The following is a 17,407-nucleotide window of genomic DNA, read 5'->3' as shown; positions in this document are numbered from 1 at the left end:
TCACAGCTCACAGCAACCTCCAACTCCTGGGCTCAAGCGAGTCTCCTGCCTCAGCCTCCCAAGTAGCTGGGACTACAGGTGCCCGCCACAATGCCCGGCTCTTTTTTGGTTGCAGCCATCATTGTTGTTTGGCAGGCCCAGGCTGGATTTGAACCCACCACCTTAGGTGTATGTGACTGGTGCCTTAGCCACTTGAGCCACAGGTGCTGAGCCTCCTTTAGTTCTTTAAACATGATTTCCTTTAGTTCTTTGAAAATATTAAAAATTACTATTATATAATCTTTGTCTTAAGTCTAAACTCTGGGCTTTCTCAGGGACAGTGTTTGACTGTTTTGTTTTGTTTTGTTTCCACTGTCTTCGGGCCACACTTTCTTGTTCTTTTGCATCTCTCATAAATTTTTGTTGAAAACTGAACATTTTAAAAATATAATATAGCAACTCTAGAAATCAGATTCTTCTCCCTCCCCAGGGTTTTTGTTGCTCTTTGTTTTTTAGTGACTTTCTTGAACTAATTCTGTAAAGTCTGGATTCTTCATCATGTGTGGCCCTGAAGTCTCTGCACCATGATTAGTGATCAACTAATTATTGGACAGATATTTCTTTAAACATCTAGAACCAGTAAGTCTCCCATACTTTGATAATGCGCTGTGTGTATATGATGGAGTGCAACTTTAATGCTCAGACAGATCTTTTACAGCTTTGCCTTAACTTTCACATACTGCTTGTGCTAAGCTTCAAGGTCAGCCAGAGATCCTAGGCATGCACACAGCCTATGCATATTTGTGCTTTCTAGATTCCTAGGAACATATCAGAGCTTTTCAGATACTCCTATGGACATCTCATTACAAAGATTTTCATTTTAAGTTTTTTGGTCAGCTTGTTGTTTGTCCTAAATGTTATCCATTTTGTAAAGGGGCCAGACGTCCAAAGTGACCCTGAAACACAGAGGAACTGAGAAACCTGTTGGTAGAGGGTGATTTGTTGGGGAACTTGTATGTATGGTTTTGACCAGCAGCTAGACAGCTAGATCTTTGCACTGTTAACCCCTAGACCCAGGGCTTATATACTATAGTAAAAGGGTATACATTCTCTATTGGGAATGTGCAAGACATTTAAAGTTGACCTTTCAGGAAAAGCAATAATCCTATGTTTGTCATAGCCTGTAATTTGTGCGATAGCATCAAGGTCATTTTGACCTAATGGTAGGATTTATGGTAAGAATGTGTTCTTACATAGGGAACAGCAGATAAAGTGGAAATCTTAGAGGAATTCCTGGAACTAGAGTTATTTAGAAGTCAACATAGGGATTAGCACCCAAGCTGGGATTACTTTCACCTCCACATTATCACTGCCTCAGGCAGATGCCGTATTAAACAATTGCTGCTGATTGTTTTTTGAAAAGCAACCCTAGAGAAAGCTGTTTACACCAGATGAGCCCTGTGGGGTGTTTCCAGGAAAGTGCCAGACAGGTCAGATAAAGATAGTTCTCTGGGGCAGCGCCTGTGGCTCAAAGGAGTAGGGCCCGGGCCCCATATGCTGGAGGTGGTGGGTTTAAACCCAGCCCCGGCCAAAAACTGGAAAAAAAAAAAAATAGTTCTCTGGGAATGGGGTTTTGGAGGAACTCCAACACTGTTTTGCCTCCTCCAGTTGTTGCACAACTGCTGGTTTTCACTGGGGTTGCAGAGCCATTAGTTTTCAAGATTCTTACAGAGGTGGAGAGAAAGGGATGAGTACAGGGAAAATTCAAATGCCACAAAGCTTCAGCCACCAAGATTCAGCCATTTTTCTTGAATAAATGCTTCCTGAATTGTGAACCTTTGGTCAGTTTCCAGAGTTCTGACGAAGTTGGTTTAGACAACTTTTGCCAATGTTCTCATTGCTTTTATGGAGGAGAAGATTTCTTAGGCTCTTACTCTGACATTTCTGCTAACAATACCTCCAGACCTAACTTGTTTTTTTCCCAGCTCCAACCCTATGTAAAAGCATTTTTAAGCCAAGATCTGGGAGCTAGATGTACCATAACTACTGGAATATTCTTGCTTCTAGGCCCTCTCATCACACAGAGACAAATTTCATCTCTCTCTCTCTACATGCACACACACACACAGTGCCAGAAATTGTATACACATTTTAACAAAGAAAAAAACTATATTAAAATATTAATATTCAGGCTGGATGCAGTGGCTCACACCTATAATCTTAGCACTCTGGGAGGCTGAGACAGATGGATTGCTTGAGCTCAGGAGTTCAAAACCAGCCTGAGCAAGAGTAGAGACCCCATTTCTACCAAAAATAGAAAAACTAGCAGAGTGTTATGGCCGGCAGCACCTGTAGTCCCAGCCACTTGGGAGGCTGAGCCAAGAGGATTGCTCATACCCAAGAGTTTGAGGTTGCTGTGAGCTATGATGCCGTGGCACTCTACCCAGGGCGACAGAGTGAAAACTTCGTCTTAAAAAAATTGTAATACTCAATTTATACCAATAATCAAAGATGAATACAAGTCACATTGAGCACCTCTTGTAATTGCAGAAGTCAAACTTGACTTATTACAAATTTTTAGAATAGCAACACCTGTGTCCCTGAGAAAAACAAACCTACTAAAATAAAGCTTGAGATTTGTTTGTCCTTTCTATGTCTTTTTTTTTTTTTCTTTTAGTGCTGTGGCATCATAGCTCCCAGTAACCTCAGACTCTTGGGCTCAAGAGATCCTCTTGCTTTGGTCTCTCAAGTAGCTAGGACTATAGGTGCCTGCCACAATGCTCAGGCTGGTCTCAAACTCCTGAGCTCAAAGCCATCCACCTGCCTCGGCCTCCCAGAATGGTGGGATTACAGGCGTGAGCCACTGTGCCCGGCCCCCTTTTTATGCCTTTAGAGTCCAATGATTCTCAACTTTCCTACTGCCATGACCCTTTAATACAGTTCCTGTGGGTCGGAACCCACAGGTTGAGAACTGCTGCTTTAGACTGAGGGTATGCAAAGTACTGGATTCAAAAGTGACTTGGTTTAGTTCATTTTATTTTTCATTTGGCATGGTCAATTATTTATTTTATTTAAGTTACAGTTTTTTCCTCTTTGTATTAAATTTTAGTTTTTTCCCTATCCATGCTGATATATATATATATATATAGAACAGGGAACCAGTCTCCTGTGTGTAGCCTAGGAAACAGGTCTTTCAGCATGACCTTGATTTTTATATATATATTTTTTTTTTTTTTTTGAGACAGAGCCTCAAGCTGTCCCCCTGGGTAGAGTGTCGTGGCTTCACAGCTCATAGCAACCTCCAACTCCTGGGTTCAAGTGAGTCTCCTGCCTCAGCCTCCCAAGTAGCTGGGACCACAGGCACCTGCCACAACACCCGGCTGTTTTTTGGTTGCAGCCGTCATTGTTGTTTGGCAGGTCCGGGCTGGATTCGAACCCGCCACCTTAGGTGTATGTGGCTGGCGCCTTAGCCACTTGAGCCACAGGCACCGAGCCAATTTATATTTTTTAATGTAAGACATTAGCATTGTTCCAAAAGTCAAAATATAAAAAGGCATACACAGATAAAATTGAAAACCTAGATGAAAATGCATAATTTTCTAGAGAAACACAGTTTACCAAAATTTACCCCATGAAAACTTAACAGACCAATTTCCATAAAAGAAGGAGGAAGTTGTTAAACAACTACTCCGGCTCGGCGCCTGTGGCTCAAGCGGCTAAGGCGCCAGCCACATACACCTAAGGTGGCGGGTTCGAATCCCCAGCCCGGACCCGCCAAACAACAATGACGGCTGCAACCAAAAAAAAAAATAGCCGGGCGTTGTGGCGGGCGCCTGTGGTCCCAGCTACTTGGGAGGCGGAGGCAGGAGACTCGCTTGAGCCCAGGAGTTGGAGGTTGCTGTGAGCTGTAATGCCATGGCACTCTACCCAGGGGGACAGCTTGAGGCTCTGTCTCAAAAAAAAAAAAAACAACTACTCCTTAAAAAGCATAAAGCCCAGGTGATTTCACAGGGGACTTCTACTGAACTATTAGAAACCAGTTAATCCCAGTGCCACATAAATTATCCCAAACAATTGGAAAATGAAGAGAAACTTCCCCCTTATTTTTCTTAAGCAGTAATAGCATTAATAGCACAAAAACCGGCTGGATGCTGTGACTCACACCAGTAATCATAGAATTTTGGGAGGCGTGTAGGAGATGAAGGTATATTGGGTAATCCCTTCAAATATACCTACAAACTCATATCTGGAGATGGGCAATTTGATAAGGAAAGTTCATATGGGAAAGCAAAACATCCAAGAAAAGCCAGGAAAATCCTGAAAAAGAAGAGCAAAGAGCTCTGACCCACCCAGAGTACAGGGAGTCTGATGCCTCTGCCACCAGACATATTATGAAGCTTTTCATGATTTAAACAGTTTGATGCTGACTCATGAACAAACGGACTGATTAAAGGAAGAAAAATTAAATGTCCAGATAATGCACATACATGTGAAATTTTAGTATATGATTAAAGTAGTGACTCAAGTCACTAGGACAAAGAGGGACAATTTAGTAAATCTTTGTTTTCGACACTTAAATTCTTTATTTACCTGAAATTGATTTTCATATACAGTATGAGGTAGGCAAGGCTTCAGTTTGTCTTTTACTTTAGAGGTCACTCTTTTTCTGCATTGAACTGGCATGCCACCCCTGTCATACACTAGAATTTCATATATGTGCAGGGTAGGTTGTGGGCTCTGTTTTATTCCATTAGCCAGTTTCTCTCTACTTGTGCCAATGCCACACTATCTTAATAACTACATTTGCTCATTAATTCCGAATGTCTGGTAGGGCAGTCATACCTCCTGGCCATTCTGTAGCTGTGTAGAGGCTATTTTTATCAGGGACAGAGAGAACAGGATTTCAGAAGCCAGAAAGAAGGCAGGATTAATGGTAACGGAGCCATGGGTGGCAGAGGCCTTAGATTGCCTGCAGGCCAGCTTGCCACTGTTTCTTCCCCTTTTATCCTCACCCCACTGTGCAGCATGGAGGGACAAAAGCGAGGCCTGGATTAGTAGGAGCGGTACTTTGAAGCATTGGTGGGAAGGATGCCCAGCCTCTGTCATGTGGCAGGAGACACATGTCAGGACTCTGGTACTGATGCTCCAACTATTCCCATCCAGGTTTCAGGATGCTCAGCTCAACTGCATTTAAATCAGTGGTTCTTAACCTTCCAATGCCACAGGCCTTTAATAAAGTTCCTGTGGGTCATGACCCATAGGTTGAGAACCGCTGATCTAAATAGTCACTACCAGGTACGGGAGAGACATGGAAGACCCTGTTCACCCCTGGCAATCTGCTCATGGCAATCTGCTCATGCAGACCTGGTGAAAGCTGCCATGGAAATAGGGAGTACCCCCCACTCCTTGCCACCTCACTCAGGTGATTTATGGTACAGCAGATATTTACAGAGGGTTCAACAGTGTGACAGGTGGAGTCCAACCCCAGGTCTTTTCTGGGCCCAGGATTCATGGTCCTTGGGGGGTGAAGAAAGAAAGGGAGCTTTGGGTGAGAGTTACCAGGGGCAGGGCTGTGGGAATTATGTGAAGGAGAGAGGGCAGGAGTGAGTGGGGAATTGAAGGCGGGCGCAGGGTAGATGTTAATAGGATAGGGAGCTTCTTTTGGGAGGCCAATTTTATTGACCTATAGCAACTTCAGAAAAGGGGACATAGCGTGAGTGAACCGCTCATTGAGTTTTCAGAAAGTGACATATTCCTGTCACCTGCACCCACATCAAAAACAGAGCATGACCAGACCTTCAGCACAGTGAGCAGTTGTTCTGCTGGAGGCGGTGGTTGGGGGCTGTGGAGGGGCTTAGGGAGGGGCTTAGGGAGGTCTATGAGTTTGAGGAAGGTGGAGAGCCGCTGCTCACCGTAGCCGAGTAGAAGTCTGGGTCCAAGGCAGGAGGCTGTCATGTGTGAAGGTTCAATAGCAGACATCAGGTCGCCAGGGAAGGTAGCCAAGTTTGCGGCTTTATGTTTTTCTTGCTAGTGCTCAGAGAAGCACGTGTCACCACACGGACATCAGGTGACATAGGAATTCAGGTATGAGGAGTTGCAGGAGGCAGGGAAGCCCCTGGAGGTGTGGGGGGAGGGCAGCAGGAGGCCAGCGGACAGTGACACTACATGGGGGACGGTAAAAGGAAGCCATAAACAGAGAAGGAGCAGCGAGGAGCAGGGCTGGAGAGTAGGGAACATGCAGAAGGAGCAACAGACAGGGAATGGGGACTCAGAAGAAGTAGGGAACAGCAAAGGGGAGCAGGGAGCAGGAAGAAAAAACTGGAGCACACAGGGGACGCCTGGGCTCAGTCCGCCTTTCCTGGAGAGAGTCAGGAAGGCCTTTCTCTGCTCCTCCCTGGGCCCCCTCCAAGGATACTCCCATGCCTCTCATGAAGTTCAAGTTCCCAATCCTCAAAGGGTCTGGGGGACAGAGGCCATACCCTAAGGGTCAGTAAAGTATGACCATATGTCCCTTGACTAGGACATACTGTGATCCCCAAATGGCCAGTCCCAAGAATTCGGGGCATCATAGACTAGAGATAGAATTTTCTGTGGTAGACTAAAATTGGGAACTCAACTTCCTGGGGTGGGGAGAATGCCCCAGGGATGAGGACTCTTTGTTCCAGGGCTATGCAGAGGGAGGCCTGGGGGTGGGGGGTCATTCAGGGCGGGCGCAGATTGGCTGACTTGGGATGAGGAACGTCTCCTCATGGATGTCACCGAGGTTGTTCTGGGTGGGCATGTAGGAGGATCTAACCACATGGCTCTTTATTTTCAGGTGCTTCTATGAACCAGAGGTTCAGAACCCCTTTAGGACCCTTGATTGTGGGGTGGGGAAGGGAGAGGGACACTGGACTGAGGAGCATTTATGGGGTGAAAGGCTGCGGTCTGAATATCATATCAGTAGCTCTTGGGTCTCAGAGACCTACCCCATTCCTTCAGGCAGAGCAGGGTGAGGGATTTATATTTTGGCGAGGAGACAGATGTGGGGGCAAAATGGACATTAAATTGTTGCTACTAATCTTATACATTATCTCTAATATTGTTATCTTTCTTAATATTAAACATTATTTCCAATATTGTAAATAATCACTATTGATAAGAATTATTACTAAAGTTGTAAATTAAATTATAGTTGCCATGACTGCTACTACTATCTGTAAGAGCTGTGTGCCCAGCACTGTTCCAGGCACCTCATGTTTATGTCCTCATCTGATATGTACGTTGTCCCTTTGAGTTAGCTTATTTCATCCTTATTTTACAGCTGTTCGAACTGAGGCTCAGAAAGGTAATATGATTCGCCCAAGGACACAGAGCTAGGACACGGATGGGGCAGGATTTGAATGTAGATGATGGCTCTAGGGCTTGTGCTCTTAATGACTGCACAACACTGCCTGCCTGGAAATTAAGCCACTCTACTCATATTGCACATTAAGTTGTTTTTTTGAGAGTTTCATGTGTTCTGGCCCCCCCCTAAAAGAATCCAGGGGGAAAAGACACCCCATAATCATCCTTCAACCCCAGCACAGCTCCCTGGAGGATTCTTGGTAGGGACTGTGATGCCCATTTTTTAGAATGACTGAGGCTTAGGGGAAGGAAAGGCTGGTCCCCAGCTACCCACAGAGCTGGCCTTATGCTGCACCCCTCACAAGTGCTTCCTCTCAGCTGTCAGCATCTCTCCCAAACAGAGATACACACACAGACACACTGAATGCTGAGGGTGGGAGATGGGTCACTGACTTTACTCACTTTAATGGATTTTCTTTTCTTTTTCTTTCAAAAATAATTTAATTAATTTTTTTTTATTGTTTAGGATTCATTGAGAGTACAAAGAATTAGGTTACAGGCTCGGCGCCTGTGGCTCAAGCGGCTAAGGCGCCAGCCACATACAGCTAAGGTGGCAGGTTCAAATCCCCAGCCCGGGCCCGCCAAACAATGATGGCTGCAACCAAAAAATGGCCGGGCGTTGTGGCGGGCGCCTGTGGTCCCAGCTACTTGGGAGGCTGAGGCAGGAGACTCGCTTGAGCCCAGGAGTTGGAGGTTGCTGTGAGCGTGATGCCATGGCACTCTACCCAGGGGGGATAGCTTGAGGCTCCGTCTCAAAAAAAAAAAAAAAAAAATTAGGTTACAGTGATCACATTTGTTAGGTAAAGTCCCTTTTATAATTGTGTCCTGCCCCCAAGAGGTATACTATACACCCTGCCTCCCATCCCTCCCCTTCCTTTCCTCTCCCCGCTCCCTCATTCTCCTTACTCCCCAGCTTGTATTAGATCAGCTACTGCCTTCATATTAGAATTGAGTACATTGGATTCTTGCTTCTTCATTCTTGTGATGCTTTACTAAGAGGAATGTGTTCCAACTCTATCTAGGTTAATACAAAAGATATAAAGTCTCTATCTTCTTTAATGGTGGAATAGAGTATTCCATGGTATACATACACCACAGCTTGTTAATCCATTCCTGGGTTTTAATGGATTTTCTAGAAGACTGATGGGGGATGTGGTGAGCCCAGGGCTACATACAGATCGTGCCAGGAGCTCATGGCAGGTCTCTGGAGGAATAGCTTTGTACGCTGCGTTGGACTCCATGGCATACCCTGATATACTGGTTGGCCCTGTCCATGCTGCACAGGGTCTTGGTTCAGGACATGCATGTGGACAAGTTGGCAGGAGAAGGCATCCACATTGGGTTGCATCCTTGCACTGCCCCCTACAACTTCACCTTTCTCCTACAGCTTAGAATAGCTGAGGGCTCAGGGATTGGGCCCTGAGGTCAGGGAACAGCTTTAAGGGTGCAGGGAGCTGATAATTGGGTTTGGTGAATTGTCGGCAGCTGCCAAACTTTTGCAGGCAGCAGAGGGAATAGTGACAAGGTCACCAGGGCCAAACCAGGGTCCAGGCCCCTCCCTTATAGTTGTGCTCATCAGCTAAGGCTACCATTAGTAGGCCAGGTGCGGTGACTCATGCCTATAATCTTAGACTCTGGGAGGCCACTGTGGGTGGATTGCCTGAGCTCACAAGTTTGCGACCAGCCTCAACTACAAGAAGACTCCATCTCTAAAAACAGCCAGGCATTGTGGTGGGCGTCTGTAGTCCCAGCTACTCAGGAGGCTGAGGCAAGAGGATCGCTTGAGCCCAAGAGTTTGAGTTTGCTGTGAGCTAAAGACGCCATGACACTCTACTGAGGGTGACCAAGTCAGAGTCTGTCTCAACAACAACAAAAAAAAAGTCTGCCATTTGTCCCTTTCAGTGGATGGGATTCAGACTCAGACTCTCTTGGGGGTATAACCAAGCTGTAAATGTTGAGGTAGAATTTTTTTTTAATTGAGGTAGAAATTGAAATGCACATTCCCTGCTCAGGTGGGTAAGTACTTGGCATTCAAAATCTGCCCATTCCAACTGGGAGATAATTTGGGCCTTGGGTAAGGTGACCAGACGTTCCGCTTATGGCAGGACAGTCCCGATTTTTAACAATTTGTCCTGCGTCCTGTGGCATTTTAAAAAAGTCCCAATTTTTGGAAACAATGCACAAGCTAGGGAATGGGAATATACGGTTTTCAGCTGCCATGTGGCTATTTTGCCAGGATATGAGTTTTATATTATTTTTGTTAATTTTATAATGTTAAACTTTAATAATAACAAATAATTGTTGAGAACTGATTATCAAGAACTGCTTATCAAAGTTTGCATTGTCAGGCCCCGCCCCCCCCATCAATGGTGTCCCGCTTTACCAATGTTAAAATCTGGTCACCTTAGCCTTGGGGAAACCTCTCAGGAGTGCAAAAGGCTCTGGGACAGGGCCATAGATGACCCAGGGGGCTACACTTGGTGACCTAGTCCTGGGTTCCTATTGGTAGGAGCAATGGGTAGTCTGATGAGAGGGAATTTGGGGGATTCTTTTCATCACCAAAGAAGATACATTGGGGCCTTTCTCAAATAGATTCAGGTGAACCTGATACTTGGCTGGTCCATCAAATGTTTGCACCAGTTTGAAATTCTAGTTACCAAGGACCTCATTTGAATCAGGGCCTTTGGAGTGGGCAAGAGCCAGGGATTGGGCCCAGCTGTGGGAGCAGGAGGGCCTCTCAGGTTTTATGGAGGAAGATGAATCAGATAGGTGAGGGTTAGGTCTAGAAACCCCAGGTTGGGTGAGAAGACAACTGGGTGGGGGTGTGTGTGTAGGGTACAGGCTGGGGTGCCTGCATTTATTGCTGTCAGTATTTCCTTGAGAGGATGGGTGCAGTGGCTCATGCCTATAATGCTAACACTCTGGGAGGCCAAAGCAGGTGGATTGCTTGAGCTCAGAAGTTCTAGACTAGCCTGACAAAGAGTAAGGAACTTGTCTCTAATAAAAATAGAAATACTATGGCTCGGCGCCTGTGGCTCAAGTGTCCAAGGCGCCAGCCACATACACCTAAGGTGGCAGGTTTGAATCTAGCCCAGGCCCGCCAAAACAACAATGCTGGCTGCAACCAAAAACAGCCATGCGTTGTGGCGGGCGCCTGTGGTCCTAGCTACTTGGGAGGCTGAGGCAGGAGACTCGCTTGAGCCTGGGAGTTGGAGGTTGCTGTGAGCTGTGATGCCACAGCGCTCTACCCAGGGGGACAGCTTGAGGCGCTCTCTCTCAAAAAAAAAAAAAAAATAGAAATACTAGCCAGCTGGCTCATCGCCTGTAGTTCAGTGGTTAGGGCGCTGGCCATATACACCAGGGCTGTCAGGTTCGAACCCAGCCCGGGCCTATGAACCAACAATGACAACTACAGCAATAACAAAAAAAAAAAATAGCCAGGCGTTGTGGCAGGCACCTGTAGTCCCAGCTACTCAGGAGGCTGAGGCAAAAGAATTGCTTAAGCCCAAGATTTTGAGGTTGCTATGAACTGTGATGCCACGGTACTCTAAGGAGGGCGACATAATAAGACTCTGTCTCAAAAAAAAAAAAAAAGGCTCGGCACCTACAGCTCAGCAGCTAGGGCACCAGACACATATACCAGAGCTGGTGGGTTTGAACCCAGCCCGGGCTGCCAAACAAACAATGACAACTACAACCAAAAAAAGAACCACAGCCAGGCATTGTGGTAGGTGCTTGTAGTCCCAGCTTGAGAGGCTGTCAAGAGAATTGCGTAAGCACTGAGTTTGAGGTTGCTGTGAACTATGATGCTAGCACTCTACCGAGGGCGACATAATCAGACTCTGTCTCAAAAAAGAAAAGAAATACTAGCTGGGCACTATGATGGGAGCCTGTAGTCCAAGTTACTTGGGAGTCTGAGGCAAGAGAATCCCTTGAGTCTAACAGTCTGAGGTTGCTGTGAGCTGACCACAGCACTCTACCCAGGGTGACAGAATGAGACTGTCTGAAAAAAAAACTCTTAGAGGGCGGCGCCTTTGTCTCTCAAAGGAGTAGGGCACCGGCCCCACATGCCAGAAGTGGCGCATTCAAGCCCAGCCCGGCCCCCCCCCTAAAAAAACTCCTAAAGTTCTAACTCCTTTAGAGTTGCTCAGAGGGGTGAGGAACGGAGAGGCAGGGAAGGGGAAGAGGGAGCTTGGGGATTGGGAAATCAAACCTTCTCCAGGTCCCACCCCTCCTATGCCTCTAACAACCCCTTCCAAGGAATCTCTGGCAGGCTAGGGGTGGAGAGCCACTGCTACCCCTTCGGGAGTCCCCTGGGGATTTCACTTTCACAAAAGTCAGACTCTACACAAAGCCTAAGGGTGGAGACAGTAACAGCCACAGATTTGGATGGGGCAGCCTCACTGGACAACATCATGGCAATGCTTGAGGCTCAATGAGAGTCATTTGCCAGTTGATAGGACAACTATCAATAAGTTTGTCAACTGGAAAGATTTGTGAATGGAGAATTTCAATAAGGCAGGATTTGTCAGCAGGGAAAATTTATTAACTAGAGAGCCCTGGGCAAACAGCAATTATAAATTAATATAGAGCAATTGATTCAATAAATGCATATTAAGTAACTGTTCCTGATATTGCAGCTCTCCAGTGCTAATGCCAATGTTGAAAATTATTACCAATACATCAGATTTTATGTAAAATATAAAAACCCAACATTTGTCATTTCTCACCTCCTGCAAATTGGTCCCAAGGAGCTCCCACCAGGTTATCTGAAACATGGGTTTGTTCCCAGGCACTACACAGAGTCAGTGTCTGCTGATGGCAGTTGTTTATTTCATTGGGAGAGGGAAGAGGAAAGACACCGTGCAGGCTTCAGCATCCACTGGAGTCAGGATTCAAGCCAACCGAGGCCTCAGGGACTGCCAGGTACACAGCCCTGGCTCCCGTGGCAGGCAGGCAAGGTGGCGGCTCTGGAAGCCCTTCTCAGAGCCTTGGAGGAGCTGGTCTGTCCACAAGCAATGAGTGTCACTCTCTAGTTTGCAGGGAATGGATGAACAAGGAAACACCTGGAAGGGAGGAGGGAGATACATCTATGAAGGCTTCTCTTCCACCTTCTACCTCTGCTATGAAGCACAACTTCTGCTCCTTGAGCTACCAGGGAGCCTTGGTGTCATCCCATCAGAGTTCATACCCAATAAGAGCCCCTCCCAACTGGGGAGGAAACAGTCATTGGGCTCCGCAGGGTTACAGAATACCAGCAAAATGATCAGTGTCCTGGAATGGTGGCTGGGGAACAGTTGCTGAGTGTCAGTCAGCCCGGTCTCCTGGGGAATTGTCCCACAGAACAGAAAGCAACTGGCAGTAGTAGGGAATAGTTGGTGGGTGGGGAGCTTAAGCATAGGGTTAGCCAGTAGGACTCTGAGACAGTCACTGGGGTCAGAGGACATTTGGGGCCATCAGTGAATACTCTTGGAACAGTCAGAAGGCTGATATAACATTCCCTGGTGTCTGGAACAGTGAGAGCTGAAGAATAACAATCAGATGTGCTGAGAAAGAGTCAGTGGGTTTAGGGAAAAGCATTTTGCATTCTTGTAGAACATTCTGAGGAAGCTGGCTTGGCGCCTATAGCTCAAGCAGCTAAAATGCCAGCTACATACACCAGAGCTGGTGGGTTCGAATCCAGCTCGGGCCTGCCAAACAACAATGACAACTACAACCAAAAAATAGACGGGCATTGTGGCAGGCGCCTATAGTCCCAGTTAGTTGGGAGGCTGAGGCAAGAGAATCGCTTAAGCCCAAGAGTTTGAGGTTGCTGTGAGCTGTGATGCCACCGCACTCTACCCAGGGCGACAGCTTGAGGCTCTGTCTCACAAAAAAAAAAAAAAAAAAAACATTCTGAGGAAGCAAGACATCCCAAAGGCTCAGGAACAGACAGTGGGATTACAGAATAGTCACAAGGGAGAATTAGAGGGGTAGGGAACAGCAGAGGTCCAGGGATCAGGCAATCTCAAGGTACGAGACACAGGGAAAGGAACAACTAGAATTTGCGAGGGAGGAGTCTCTGGTTTGGGGGAATACCAAGAATAAGGAACAGCCCAAGGGACAAGGAGTAGCCAGGAGCAAGAAGAAAGCCGCCCACTTGGGGAGGAGTCCCAGGAACGAAGTCTAGGTGGCGGTGGGGTCCAGGCACTCACTGTGCAATCTTCACAGCCGGCAGCGTAGGTCTTGGTGAAGCCCCGGCGTTGAGCGTGGCTCAGACTGTGCCAGGGAGCCACGAAACTGCAGGTGCTGATGTGCAGGAGCCCGTCCCGCAGTTTTCCTGGGGTGGGGGGGAGAATGCATAAGCGGCTTCTGATTGGCTGGGCCGGGGGCCGGCGCCTGATTGGCGTCCTTGGCGCACAGACCCCACGGAGTAAAGACCCGGCCTTCTGATAGGCTGAAATCGGGGTGGTCCCGATTTCAACCCGCACCGTTCCCATCAGTGCCTCGCCTCCTGACGCGCCGGAGGGACGGGCTGGCGTGGCATAGGGCGGGGGACTGGGCCTCACCAGCGATGAGAAACTCCTCGCTGCGGTTATGGGACTTGTGGAAGTATCCGCAGACGCTCTCCATGGCGGGGGTGTAGACGAACCGGATGTCAGCGGCATCTCCCAAGGCGTGGAACCCTTTGTACATCTGTTGATGGATGAGGGGAAGTGTGTCTTTTACTGACATAATCCTCCCACTCCACGTTCTTCCCTGAAGTCACATAACCTTGCCAACCTGTGGCTAGAGGCTTCTACTTTGAAGAGGATGAAGTGTAAGGAACTGCTGGGAAAGAGGTGGGGGTACCTTGGTCGTCTTGATCTCGTAACGCTGGTACAAGGTGGTATAGTTGACTTCTGCCGTCCCCACAAACTTGGCCCTGATGACTGCAGGGGGGAAAACGAGTAAAATGGGTGGCAAGAGCCAATAAAAATAAAATAATCATAATACCAGCGAAGCACATACATAAGTAGGAATTTGGGGTGCCAGACAGCTTACTAAGCATTTTACATTTGTTCATTGACTCTCCTTCATATATTCATTTGTTCATTTGCTCAGCAAACATTTTAGAGTGCCCTCTGTGGCTCGCCCTCAAGCGGCTAAGGCGCCAGCCACATACATCTAAGGTGGCGGGTTCGAATCCAGCCCAGCCCACCAAACAATGATGGCTACAACCAAAAAATAGCCGGGCGTTGTGGCGGGCGCCTGTGGTCCCAGCTACGTGGGAGGTTGAGGCAGGAGACTCGCTTGAGCCCAGGAGTTGGAGGTTGCTGTGAGCAGTGAAGCCATGGCACTCTACCCAGGGGGACAGCTTGAGGCTCTGTCTCAAAAAAAAGAAAAAAATAGAGTGCCCTCTGTGCAGCAGGTACTGTTATGAGTATTAGGGACACAACAGTGAATCCCTTCCCTTGTGGAGCTCACATTCTAGCCAGGAGGTGATGGACTAAAAACAAGCAAATAAGTATATGGAATATTAGAAGGTATAGAGTGTGTAAGGGAGTGACAGATTTTTTTCTTGACCAAACTTTAGTCAGGCTTCTAAACACCTTCTTGTAGGCCCATCTGTGCACTTTGTTGTCAAATTCAGTTAGCAAAGAATTCGCTAAGTCAGTTTAGCAAGAAACCCTCATCTTTAATATCTAATCTTCATCCTTATCTGATCCCACTGGGTATCTGATTAAGTTCCTCTCCTTGATGCCTGATCCCTCTGACCTGTCCTCAGCAAGAATCTTGTTAGGTGGGTTTAGCCAGAATCCCTCTCACCCTTAATGTTTTCTCTCAGTAATTTTCCATCCACTGACCCCCACCTGCTCCCATCAGCCCAATCTCTGTCCTTCACTGTAAGACCCCTTGCAGTAATCCTTCTCCCTTTCGAGATAGACCTCAGTAAAGTCTACCTTACCAGACTATAACAAGTATCACTGAATAATTTTCTCTTTAAGAGAGGATCAGCAGTCCTAAGGGGCAGGGGTTAAAATTTTAAACAGGGTAGTAGGAAAGACCAATCCAAGATGACTGGTGTGGGATGTAGAAATGGGGAAGGGTGTACCAGGCAGAAGGAGCAGGCAGGCCCTGTGGTGGCGTAGGGCCTGGGGTACTCAAGGAAATGTGAGGATGCCCGTACAACTAAAGCAGAGTAAGTTCAAGGGTGAGTGGACTCATTCTCAAGGTAAGTGCCATCGTTAGCCCTGCCAGAATGAGAGGAGAACCAAAGCAGTGTGTGTGGGCAGGGTGGGGTCCACACTCACCAAAGTCGGAGCCGCAGAAGGCAGTCTGAGGGTGTGGTGGGGCGCATGTACAGGCCCTGCTTGGGGCTGTCAGCCACAGCAGCAACAGGAGGCAGGAGGCCAGGGGCACGCTGGGGGCCATGGTGGGGTCTGTGGGGGAGGAGATGTCAGGAGGCCCCCCAGCCCAGCTGATCTGCTGACCTGGTCAGGCCGCCTGCTACATCCTGCTCCAGAGCAGCCTGTGAGGTGGGGTGGGTGTTAGGGGACTGGATTTGGGCTTAGGAGTTTGTGGATTTTAGGGAGCTTGGGGCATCCAGAGGGGCTTAAGGATTTAGAGAGCTGACAGAGGAGTTTGTGGAGTTTAAATGATTGAGGACTAAGGGATTATGGAGTTGTGGAGTTTGGGAAATAGGGACCTGGGGAAGTTTGAGGATTTAAGGCAGTTGAGGAAATCTGAAGTTTGAGGAGTTGGGATTTGGGGGGATGGCCCAGTGGAGTTTAGGGGAGGTTGGCAGTTTAGGGGTTGTATATAGTAAGAGGTACAGCTGAGGGCATTTAAGGAGGTTGAGGAATTTGGAGGAGGTTAGGGCTTTAGGGAGCTGGGGGATTTGGGGGCTCAAGGCCATGGGTGTTCTTGAGGGATTTGGGGGTAGAGGAAGTTTTGAGGCTTAGGGAGTTGGGGATAGAGGAGTTTGGAGGATTTAGGAGCTAGGAGAGTTTAGGGACCTGCAGGAGCTTGGGGTGGGAATTTAGGGGGCAATGAGGAAATTTTGAGGGTTGGGGACAGTACTCTCATATTAAGAGGTCATGGGTTCCGAGGAGTTGAAGATAGGTGTCAGAGGGTTGAGGAAGCATGATGCATATCTGAGCTGGGGAAGGACTTCTCCAGCCCCTGGCCTCTTACCCCTTGACCAGCCCAAATTCCTGGTACTCATGGACCAGGTGGAGAAGACATCTCGCCTGGGAGTGGACAGCTCTGGTGGCCAGCATACAAACTCCAGCCTAAGCCCCAGGCCCTGCTGGGCCACCCCAGGCCCCTGCTTACCTCTGGAGTCTCTCTAGGCACTGGATCTGTGGCGATGGCGGCAGGGCCTGTGCGCTAGAGGATAAATGTCCAGGGAGGGCGGGGGCGGCAGCGGTGCGGAAACCACAGGCCTCCAGGCTTCCTGGATGCATTACTCATCCACAAACCATCAGCGCGCAGAAGCCAAGGGGCGGGCTGAAGGATGTGGAGAAAAGATATACCCTCCTCCTCTCCCTCCCCGAGCCTCGCCCTGGCCGACCCCCTCCCCCCGCCCCCTCGGGCACCAATCCTTCAGGCCACCTCAGTGGAGAGCTAACAGGCAGGATTCCCCCCAGGTCAGTTCCCTAAAGTCTCCAAAGTCTATACAGTCACCCACATCTCCCTAGCTCCCCATGGCTGAAGCCAAAATTAGTTCATCCCTTCAACATTTATTGTGCATCTACTGTCTGCCGACCACACAAAAATCCCTTTGTTGGTGTGTCTGACATTCTGATAAGGAGTGGCAGGGGAGAAACATTAATTAGCCGCTGTGGAGGAGGATGAGATAGGTGAATGGGGAGGAAAACAAGGTAGGGAAACTGAGGCACAGGGAGGTTAAGGAATTTATTGAAGATCACAGAATTAATACGCGGCAGAGAACTGAGACTGGAACTCAGGTGGCCTGAATCCAGAGGCACACAATTACTCTTCTCAAAACACACAGGCAAGGAGCCAGACTGTAACACCAACTATGTACCAGGCAGTCAGCATAATTTATCTTTTTTTT

At 47.9% G+C, this 17,407-nt stretch overlaps 2 protein-coding genes across 3 annotated transcripts in view; one reads left to right on the top strand and one right to left on the bottom strand.

Moving 5' to 3' along the window:
* The window catches only part of SYN1 (synapsin I), a 52,916-nt gene that overhangs the window by 24,451 nt on the left and 11,058 nt on the right, over window positions 1-17,407 (top strand). The window lies entirely within an intron of this gene.
* On the bottom strand, window positions 12,177-16,840 carry TIMP1 (TIMP metallopeptidase inhibitor 1). Its single transcript, XM_003799634.3, has 6 exons — window positions 16,663-16,840; window positions 15,639-15,767; window positions 14,197-14,276; window positions 13,914-14,040; window positions 13,560-13,684; window positions 12,177-12,431 (listed from the first exon to the last, which is right to left on the bottom strand). The coding sequence occupies exons 2-6, from the start codon at window positions 15,757-15,759 to the stop codon at window positions 12,261-12,263; spliced, it is 624 nt and encodes a 207-aa protein (XP_003799682.1). The 5' UTR covers window positions 15,760-15,767; window positions 16,663-16,840; the 3' UTR covers window positions 12,177-12,260.

This window comes from Otolemur garnettii, unplaced genomic scaffold, assembly GCF_000181295.1.
Source record: "Otolemur garnettii isolate 467f Iridium unplaced genomic scaffold, OtoGar3 scaffold00153, whole genome shotgun sequence".
In the NCBI taxonomy this organism is placed as follows: Eukaryota; Metazoa; Chordata; class Mammalia; order Primates; family Galagidae; genus Otolemur; species Otolemur garnettii.
This window is presented reverse-complemented; position numbering and strand designations above follow the sequence as displayed.